Genomic DNA, 10,471 nt, shown 5'->3' with positions numbered 1-10,471 from the left:
CAATACACAAATCTCTTTATTGCTCATGTTCTTAAAGTCGTACCTCTTGGCGGACCATGGGGATAGGATGTGCAAAGCGGGCGACGCACACGGCCCAGGCCTGTAGCCGAGAGCTGGGACGGGACTGGCGGGGTCCCAGCCCCGGGGCTGGGCCCGGTAGGGGGTCGTGGAGAGCGGCCCCTGGGGTCGGAAGAGGGTTTCGGCTGTGCGGTCCCTAGGCACTCTGGGCCTGGCCAAGAGGTCTCAAGGCCCCACCCTCCCTTGGAGGGGGCTGCGGGGAGGATCCCAAACGCCCGGGGCTCTGGGAGGGCCGTTCCTGAACCCCGGGGTGGGCCAAGGGTCTTTCCAGAAGTTGGCGCTGAATCATAGGGGCCCAGACCCGAGACGCGTTAAACCGAGGCCGGCGATCAGGCTTGGCCCCTCACTGCTCCTCGGGCCCATCGCCTCCCAGCGCCTGTTCGTAGGGGCAGGGCCGGCGGCAGAGACCGGCTGGTTTGGGGCCGGGTTCTGACCCCACGGGCCCCGCCTCCTCCTCCGCGCAGTCCCCCCGGCCGCCGCCGCACTCGCCCTCTGTGTCGCTCTCGTCAGAGTTGTCCTCCTCCAGGTAGCGGTAGCCGCGCACCTTGTGCTGGGGCCGCGGGATGCGGGGCTGGCGCGGGACCACGCCCCGCCGCAGCTTCTGCTCCATCCACAGGTACGAGGCTGCGGCCGCCACCAGCGTCACCAGCAGCACCGTCAGCTTAGCCTGGGCACACAGGGAGGGATGCGGCGGACCCGCGGGCATTCAGTCCTGCGCCCTCCCCGCCCAGCCCCTCGCCCCGATAAGCCCACTCCCATCTGGGACTTGAGCCCCGCAGCTCCTCTGCTGTCCTTCCCTCCTCCTGGGAGCCGCCCCGCCACCCATGCTTCCTGGGCACCCTCCTGCCCAGCCCTGTCCCTTATGGTCACCCTATCCATCAGGGCCTCGGTTTCCCTAACTGTAATGGTAATCCCTTTGCCTCACAGGGTAGATGTGAAGGGAGGCCTGGCCCTCCCTTACCAGAGCTTAGATTACTCTGTCCCTTACATGCGGGATCATAAGTAATGCTTCTTAGAGGTTTTGACTGTAACAGGCAGTCAGAAATAATTGTAAATAACTCAGTACGTACACACGTATTCACAGGCATACTCCCTGCTATTCCCTATTCTATCTCATTTTTTAAAAAGTTGGCCGGAACCTGCTAAACTGACCCGCCAGTAGGTGAGAGCAGAGGACGAGGACCCCTGAGAGCCAAGAAGGGAGACAGACCCTCGGCATCCATCTCAGAGCCCAACGTCTAGAGAACAGGTTACCAAACTACCCACAAGGCGGCTGGGATGTGCCCACAAGTGGAGAGCAAACTGTGAATCCTTTCAGAAATGGGTAAACTGAGGCCTGCAGGAGGGGACGCGGTAAGTAATAAGCCAGTGATGGGTGTGGGGCCGCCCAGTGGACTTGGCCCAGAACCTGGCTTGGGGCAGTGGTGCCCTTCAGGGGCTGTGAGGCCAGGGCGGGCACTCAGGAAGTTTCTGTTGTCTAGGGGGTCGAGTGGGGGCGGGGCACTCACCTTCATGGGCAGGCTTGAGCCCAAGTAGACTGCGAAGACGGCTATGGCCTGCCACCAGTGGTAGATGGTGAAGATGAAGTCTTGCCTCTCCTTGTCCTCGTACAGGATTCCCAGGAGTGCTGCAGGTGGGCAGGACGGGGCAGAAAGGGGAGAGGTGCCAGCTGGGGCCCAGAGCTGCTGTTCTCCCACTAGTGACCCCCGATGCCCTGTGCTGGTCCCAGCCCTTGGCAGGAGCACCCAGAAAGCCGCTGTAAACCAGTCCTGGCTGGCCCCCTAGTGTACACACTGGTTATCACGCTGCCTGGGAGCTGAGCAGAGGCTGGAGCAGTGGGCCCCCCTGCTGGGATGCAACGGGCCTGCTCTGGGACCCATCTGTGGCCTCAGAAGTGGGAAGTTCTGTGAGCAGTCACATCCTGCCTTCTTCCGAACCCCAGGCATGCAGTGCCAGGCCTGCAGGGGCTGTTTTTCCTCACCCAGGGCTCAGGGTGAGCAAATCGCTGTAGCAACAAGCTTTCTGCAAATCAAACCTGAAGCTGGGAGGGAGGAATGTGTTTCCCAAAGCATCCTCCCCTGGGTGGGGCAGAAAGAGCCTCGGGCAGGGAATCAGGAGACTCAGATTCCACTCTCAGGACTGAAAGGTGGAGAGAGTTGGCACAGGGATGTGGATTCAGATGTTGGGTCTGTGGGTGACTCGGGGTAAGTGAACTCCCCAGAGCCACTTTTCTCATCTATAAAATGAGATGACACGTATATGCTGTGCTGTGAGGTTTTAATGGGAGAAAGCCTGCACGGCAGCCACTCAGGACATTGACACTCCCATCCTGAGGTCCTGCAGTGCGACTCTACCCCATGGGGGTGCTGTGAAGGGACATGGAGCCCCCCCCCCCGGGGGTGGGGCATAAGAGGAGGGAGTAAGCGGAGCTGGGCAGAAGAGGATGTTGGGATCTGGCCCAAGTCCAGACATATCATGGGCTCAAGGTCCAGAGGGAAAACAGCCAGGACAGTGTGGTCCAGGGTGTGGGGCTCCATCCCCTGTGGCAGATATAGTGTCTGATTCTCTCTCTCGGATGTTGGGTGCTGAGGTTGCCTGAACCATCCCCTGCCCAGCCCGCAGCAGGCATGACCTCCACCATGCCCTATAGGGGTGATGCTCAAAACTGCTAACGGCACCGGCCCATCAGAACAGGTGCCGATGTGGGAGACCCAAATGGCTGCACCCATGTGTACCAGCTGCCTGTCACTGGCAAAGGCTCACCTGTGGGCCCAGAGCGTCACACAGATGAACTCTGTCCCACCCCCCCCTTTCTGCAAGCAGGGCCCCAGGCCCCGGTGCCTCCACCCTCGCAGCTCAGACTTGGGGCCTGGACTCGGCTACTCTGAAGGCTGCTGCTGGGATCTTACAGCCTGCTTCCAGCTCCTCTCCATAAAAACGCCATATGTGCACTTTCCTCCTGGGGTGTGGACAAGGCCACCTGCTGCGTCCCATGCTCCCTGGGGCACAGACCCTGACACCTGCTTCCAGTGTCACGAAAACTACGCCAGGCTGCGCCCTGTCCCCTGGTATGAAACGAGGCATCCCCAATGTGTTTTCTTGCACTGTCCCTAAGAGGGGTCCACAGAGCCCCACATCCAGCCCACGGAGCCACAAGATCTCACCCTGACTCCCGTGCCCACCCTGGGGGTCCACAGGATGTCCGTGGCGTGCCTCGAGGGTGTTCACGGCCTTCATCTGTCCCCGCAGTGTCCACGGGACTTCCTTCCACCCCTAGAGTGCACACAGGGATCCCCACCTACCTCCACCAAGTGCACGGGACCCCGTAACAGCCCTCCAGTGTGCCCATCAACCCCATGTCTGTCCCTGGGATGTCTGTGCTCCCTGCAACCGCCCTGAGGAAGCCCCAGGGTCCCCTGCCCAGCCATCCAGGGCCCACGGCTATACTCACTGCTAAGCCCCGTCTTGTTGAGGGCACTGCCCACACCCCAGAGCACGGCTACTGCATAGAGGACCCCGATGTGTTGCAGGACCCGGGGCGCGGGGGCCCAGAAAAAGAGGCTGACAGTGAGCAGCAGGTGCAGCCCAGCCCCAGCCACCAGAGGCGCCGGGCGCGGCAGCCACAGCCCCAGCAGGCCCAGCGCCGAGGCGGCCGAGGCACCCAGGCTATAAGCCACGAGGACGTACGCCAGGCGTTCCAGCCCCACCGAGCACACGCCATAGCCCTGGGGGAACAGAGGTGAGGGTTGGAGGTCAGCCGGCCCAGGCTCTGGCCCTCCCCACGAGGTCTCACTTCAGGCCACGTCCTGCCCTCTCTAGGCCACCGCAGGGCCAGCTTCCTCCGAGGCTTGTGGGAAGGTTCCTCGGGGACAGACAGTGAGAAAATGCTTGGACAGTGTCCCCAGACACCAAGGCTGAACCCTGCATGGAGCCAAACACTTGATGGCTGTTATCCCATCTCAACAGTGCAACTCCTCTGGAAGTCAGCATGGCCATTAGAGACTTCACAGATGAGGAAACAGGCTCAGAGAGGTGAAAGTAACTTTCCCAAGGTACGGGCGGGATGGGGGGAGAGAGGTAAAAGGAGGAGGGGAATATCCGGGTCTACAATTATCCCTTGGTGTCTGTGGGGGATTGGTTCCAGGACGCTTCGTGGACACTAAAACCTGCGGATGCTCAAGTCCCTTATATAAAATGGGGTAGTACAGGCTTCCCTGGTGGCACAGCGGTTGAGAGTCCGCCTGCCAATGCGGGGTACACGGGTTCGTGCCCCGGTCCGGGAAGATCCCACATGCCGCGGAGCGGCTGGGCCCGTGACCCATGGCCGCTGAGCCTGCGCGTCCGGAGCCTGTGCTCCGCAACGGGAGAGGCCACAACAGTGAGAGGCCTGCGTACCGCCAAAAAAAAAAAAAAAAAATGGGAGTACCGTGGGCCCTCCGGATCCGCGAATGCAGAGAGCCCACTGTACTTGTACATACTTATACATATATATTCAAAACTTATTCGTTGTTATCCTGTGATTCAAATTTAACGGACGTCGTGTAATTTTATCTGGCAACGCTCTTCAGGCTGCTCTTACCAGGGCGAGACCAGTGCAGGCAAAGAGCACCTCGAAGCCGCTGTAGATAAAGAAGGGCACGAGGTGGCGCAGGCGGAAGTCGCGCACGTGCTTGAAGGGCAGCTGGAAAATGTTGCCCCAGCCCACGCTGCGCAGGTCTATCTCCTCCGTGGGCCGGTACGCCGCGCCGCAAAGGCCCAGCACCTGCAGGCAAGGAGGTGAGGGAGGGAGGGGGGCGGGCAGCCGGGCATCCTGGCCCCGCCCCCAGGACCCAGCCCCGCCCCCAGGCAAATCCACAGATGAGCCTCCCAGCCCTGCCTCCAGCCCGAAGAGACGACCTAGTCACGCCCCCAACGCCTTAGCTCTGCCTCCTGGTCCCACCCCCAAGTTGGAGCCATACCTTCTGACCCTAGGCCCTAGATCCAGCCCGCGTCACAGCCAATCCTCTAGGACCCTGTCTTCAGCTCGACCCCGTACCAGGCCTGGACCCCCTCTTACTGGCCTCTGGGATTCCAATTCCTCTCTCAGTCCGCAGGCACCAGCCACACCTCCGAGCCTCCAGCCCAGCTCCTCGGCTCATGGCCCCTCCCCAGGACTCAGCCCTAACTCTGGACTCAGAACAAGCCTCCGGCCCGCCCTCCGCGCGCCCAGCCCGCATTCCTCTCTCCCCGCCACGGTCCCCAGATCTGACCCCGTCACACCCCCAACACGGGCCGCACCAGCAGCATGGCCAGGAAGGCCACCGCCATGAGCACGCTCTCCACCACGATGAGGTTTCGGCTCCGCGGTAGCGTCCGCAGAACCGTCTTGTTGAAGCCGGTGAGGATGCCCTGGCTGTTTGTGCCTGAGAAAGGGGAGGGTGGGGGGCATCGTGAGGCAGGGAGCAGGGCACACTGTCAGCTGGGCCACAAAGAAACGCAGCAAAGCAGGCAGGTGAGGGGAGGGTTAGAGGGGGTGGGCAAGGACCCTGCCGGCAAAGGCAGGGTTCCTTTGGGAAGCACTTTGGAGGTGAGCGCCACTGGGTGAAAGCACCTCCCCTCCCTCCTGCCCTATTGCCCTGAGGCTGCCGTGGGAGCCAGTCCACCTCCCACCTCCATACATTTGCCCTGCATTGAGGGTATACTTGGCCCTGAGAGACCCCACAGGCAGCCTCAGCCCAGATGGCACCTCCTCCAGGCAGCCTTCCCTGATGCACCCCACCACCACCCCAGGCTGGATCAGATGTCCTAACGACAAGGCCCTGTGCCTCGGTCATCAGAGCTGTAGGACACCAGGCTCTCAGCCCTGAGCCCTGTGAGCGAGGGCATCCTTTCTGCCCTTGAGGGCCCAGTGTCTGCTGGGTGACTCAGTGGGGGAGGTGAGCAGACCTTAGGGACCCCACCCCCATGAGCACTAACCGCAGTTCTGCACTTTGTATAGCGTGTGGTTCAGGTCATACAGGTAATGGTTCAGGAAGTAGATCATGGGCAGCTGGGCGCAGGCAAAGCTCAGCTGTGGACAGGAGGGCAGCTTGGGTCAGGCTTGGGGCATGGAACAGGGCAAGGAGCACAGGCACAATCTGGGAGCGGGTCTGGGCACAGCCTTGGGGGAACAGGAGCCCTCCCACCTCTCGGGGGGCAGCCTGGTAGGGGGGGATGCCCAGTGCAGGAAGACTTCCTCCTGGTCAGCGCTGTAGACAGGGAGGGAATGAGGTCTCTGTCACCAGAGGTAAGCAAACAGGAGTTGGCTCAAGAAAGGGCAGTGGGATTAGAGAGCTGAAAAGACTGTGGAATGGGCTCCAATATGTGATTCTGGGCCTGGAATACTCCACCCCCAGTGTCCCCACACACGGCACTCACGTGGAAGAAGCTGTAGAAGATGGCCTGGAAGACCAGGAGGTAGGGTGCGTGGGAGCCCCGAGGCGGGCGCTGCTGGGGGCCCTGTTCGTCCTGCTCTTTGTAGTGGGAGTACTCGTAGTATTTCTGGGCCATCCTGGACCACAAAGGAGAGAAGGCTCTCCCTAGCCCAACCTCTGCACCCAGGCTTATGGACTGGCCAGCCAATGTCTCACGAACAGGAAAACTGAGGCCCAGAGGGCGGATGGGGCTGGTCCAAGGTCCCCAAGACGAGGTGGGCAACACAGGAGAGGCTCTGCCAGGTCTCCAGTCTCCCACCCTGCTGCCCACCAGGCTCACCTGGTGATGTAGTTGCCCATGGAGGCCCAAAGAGGCACAATGGCCATGCCCAGCGCCACGGCTGAGGGCACAAGCGTGTAGTAGCGCTCCCAGTAGTTGGTGGAGACAAAGAGGGCGTAGATGCCCACAGCCAGGAACATCATCCACTTGGTGCCAAAAAACCTGCGAGCAGTAGGAGGAGGATGCTGCCACCACGCGCACATCCAGACCGCTGCAGCCCGAAAGCAGCGTGGCCACAACGCCAGGCCCCAGCTCCTGAGGCTGTATGAGGTGGGGAGGGACCCCTGGCCTTGGAGTCGAGGGTCCTAAGATAAGTCTCAGAGACATGGACTTGCTGGTGGCCTCAGGGGAGCCACTCTAACCAGACACCTGTAATGTGGGCTCTGCCCCAACCTCGAGCCTCTCACGGCCACTGCAGGGATAGAGGAGATAAAGCGGGGAGAGGGTGTCATGAGTCAGTGGCCCTTGGGCACATGCAACCCTCATTTGTGTCCTGGGCTGACTCCCAGCCCCCCTTCTCCACCCACGTGCAGTGACTACAGGACCCAGGTGAACAGCTGAGGGACTTGTCCCAAGCTGGGACTGAGGACCAGGGAGAGGAACCCTGGCGCCCCTTCCCCTCTGCACTTTGCCCTTTCAGTCCACTGTGGTCAGTCGGGAAGTTTCTTGTAGAACAACGGCCTCACTGGCTCTGGGAGAATGTTGCACCGTGTTAGAGGCAGGTTGACGAGTGACAGGATAAGGGCCCATTCAGGGCACTGGAGGCTGATCAGCCTAGACACAACCATTGCGGTCTTTGGGTTGGTTTTGTTTTGGGTTCTTTTTGTTTGAATATTTGTGCTCATTATTTCCTTTCTTCGTCTGAGTTTCCAGGAAGCTCAAAGCTCAATGACTCTGGTTTTCTGATACAATTATTTTCTCTTCTATTGCAGGGTCCTGGTTCTTTAACTATCCTTATCTTGCCATATAATAAATTGACAGGCAGCCTCCTCTGATCTATTTGGGGAAGGGCACCCAAACTGCACTGTAACTTTTGAAACAGCAAAAAGTAAAAATACTAGCACTCATTGCTGGTGAGGCTGTGGTTTTAAAAAGAACACATACAGCCACAGGTCATGCAGATGGTACAGCCCTTTGGAAAGTCAGCCTGGTAGTTTGGGTTGGGGGGCAAGCATGGGGTTTGGAGTCACTGCCTGGGTTCAGACCTTCAATCTGCCAGTTGCTGCCTGTGGGGATGGGTTCAACCTCTTGGTCTCCCCGTGTCTAAGATCAGAGCGTCCACCTTGGATTGTAGGGAATGCGATACGCTTATAAAACGCCCAGCACGTAGGAAATGAAATGAGTTTGCCATTAATAATACTGCTAGGTTTCAAGAGCCAGAAAGCCTTTCATATGCTTCTGACCTAGTAAGGGCGGTTCTTAGAGTTTATTCTAGGAGGCGTTCTTTCTTTCCTTCTTCCTTCCTTCCTCCCTCCCTCCCTTTCTTTCTCTCTCTCTTTTTTCTTTAATTTTAAGATGAGGAAACAGCCAGAAGCATAAAGGGAACATGCAAAAAAGAAGAGGGAGCCGCAACGTCCAGCCCTGAGCCACAGTTCAGTGCCCCCACGTCTGCAGAAGATGCTAACATCACGAAAGTCCCCACTGTGAAGCAGGCCAAGAGGTGTGCAGTGAAAAGAAAGCAAAAGTGACACCGCACATGCACACATGCACGCACTCCAGTTGACAAGGACAGAAATGTTATCCATGCATGCCGCTGGGAAAACAAAGTCAGCTGATTGCCTGGAGGGCTTGGGAGGGGTTTTCTTTTTTCTGATTTCAATTACGATTCTAATGTTGTTTGTGCGATTGTGATAAAAGAGTTTGAGGGGGGTGTTATTGTTTCGGAAAGACAGGGGAACTCATCTAATGTGTCCACTGATCTCTGGGTCCCATGTGAGCACAGATCTACTGCCTGGCGGTAGGATACTTGTGGAGGGCATTTTTGTACTGCACCAGATGCCACTAAGGCTCCGGTATGGAGGAGACCCCCTGGGGCGCCTGCCCAGCCACACCCTTTTCAGTGAGAAATGTCCCTCAACACTGCCACAGCTGGTTGAGCTCGCGGTGCGTTCCTGGGCTTTGCCGGCTGATCAGATTCTCTCCAGAAACTCCACAGCCCTGATCTCAAAAGGTCATTGTAGCTCCAGGCCACAAAGGAGGGCATGAAGATGATGCCACATGGGGTACGGGCAATCTGAGGGAAGGAGCCTGAGTGAATTTCTGTTGCTTGAAACCCAAGGTGCCTTGGTTGCAAAGCTCTTGTTTCTTCCCCAAACCTGGGTTTCACCCCTTCTCACCCCTCCAGGTAGGCAAGTTCTCTCCCCACCCCACCCCCAAGAACACCAGGACAGCTGGAGACGCCGTGTCCACCAGCCCTCGCACCCCTTCGAGATCAGGGAGGCAGCAGTGGCGCACCTGATGAGCACAGGTGTATAGAGCAGGGCCACGATGGGGGTCACGTTGATGCCCATCAGCATCTTGCTGTCGATGTCAGGCAGCCCCATGTTGCCGTATTTCACCTCCCGGTAGGTCTCATCGTAGTGCAGGATCAGCTGCATCTGCAGAAGGCCTGGGTACAGGGAGCAGGCATGGAGGGGGCAACCTGGCTCTGGGGGCAACCAAGCAGAGGCTGGAACGCAAGCCTGGCACCAAAGGGATCCCCGACTCCAATGCCTATGAGGACAGAGGGGAAGCCCAGGCTGGGCCAAGAGTCCTACCTGCCAGTGGCCACGACAGCGACTTGAATCCAGACCCCCGCCCCCCCCCCCCCCCTCCGCCAGCCACTTGGACCTCAGCGCCCCTGATTCCGAAGGCAGCAGACCTGCCCAGGGCGCCCAGGGCCCGCCCACACACTCACGAAGCCTGTGGCTGGGCCCCGGGCACACTGCACCGTACCCCCATTGCGGAGGCCGCAGCTGCAGCTGTGAGGGCGCAGAAGAAGTGAAAGAGGAAGGGAGCCGACTGGCCCCAAGGTTTCTCTTTCCCTGAGAAACCTCAGGTCTGGGGAGGGCGCGCGGGGGGAAGGGGAAAGACTTGGGTCCCAGCGCAGAACCCGCCGGGCCGTGCCACCTCGCCTGGCCCGGGGCGGAACGGCGTGGCCAGAGGCCCAACCCGCCAACCCGCGGGGCGCGGCGGGCCGCCTACCCAGGTAGACGCCGTAGGTGAGCATGCCGCCCGCGCTGGCCGCCAGCACGTTCTTGAGCACGCCGAGCCGCTTGCGGCGGTAGTAGCGGCGCTCCTCCTCCTGCTCGTTGTAGTTGGGGTACGCGCCCACCAGCTCGTCCAGCTGCGGGGCACGACGGCGCTCGAACCCGGCCACTGCACCCCCGGAGCCCCGCGTCCATCCCCGGCCGCCCCCGGCACCCCCCCTGGCCCTGGGGCCGCATCCCGCTCCCGCGGGGGAGACCCCGGCCCTTCTGGTCCCCGCGCCGCCACGCTTTCCCCGTCCCCGCTCACCGGGGCCTCGGGCCCGTCTGGGACCCCGAGTTGGTCCTCATCGCCCTGCGCACCCACGGCCCCCGCCACCGGATAGAGCGGCGGCTCCGCCTCCATGGCTGGACCAGCCGGAGGACTAGTCCGGCCGCGGACCCCTACTTCCTCCGGGCGCCGGGACCTGCCTCGC

At 60.3% G+C, this 10,471-nt stretch overlaps 1 protein-coding gene across 2 annotated transcripts; it reads right to left on the bottom strand.

The window, feature by feature from the left end:
- UNC93B1 (unc-93 homolog B1, TLR signaling regulator) lies at positions 1-10,471 on the bottom strand. 2 transcript variants are annotated; one of them, XM_079929937.1, is made up of 11 exons: positions 10,306-10,471; positions 9,994-10,135; positions 9,265-9,418; positions 6,811-6,972; positions 6,475-6,607; positions 6,034-6,127; positions 5,356-5,480; positions 4,658-4,840; positions 3,530-3,803; positions 1,587-1,705; positions 1-745 (listed from the first exon to the last, which is right to left on the bottom strand). In XM_079929937.1, exons 1-11 carry the CDS (start codon positions 10,399-10,401, stop codon positions 422-424), a joined length of 1,806 nt encoding a protein of 601 aa, XP_079786063.1. In that variant the 5' UTR covers positions 10,402-10,471; the 3' UTR covers positions 1-421. The 2 variants fall into 2 exon arrangements, with proteins under 2 accessions (XP_079786063.1, XP_079786064.1); XM_079929938.1 differs by lacking the exon at positions 3,530-3,803 and having other exon boundaries at positions 611-745.

This window comes from Stenella coeruleoalba (genome assembly GCF_951394435.1).
Source record: "Stenella coeruleoalba genome assembly, chromosome: 8".
NCBI classification, from domain to species: domain Eukaryota; kingdom Metazoa; phylum Chordata; class Mammalia; order Artiodactyla; family Delphinidae; genus Stenella; species Stenella coeruleoalba.
Note: the sequence above shows the minus strand (reverse complement) of the source record. Positions and strands in the feature narration are given on the sequence as shown.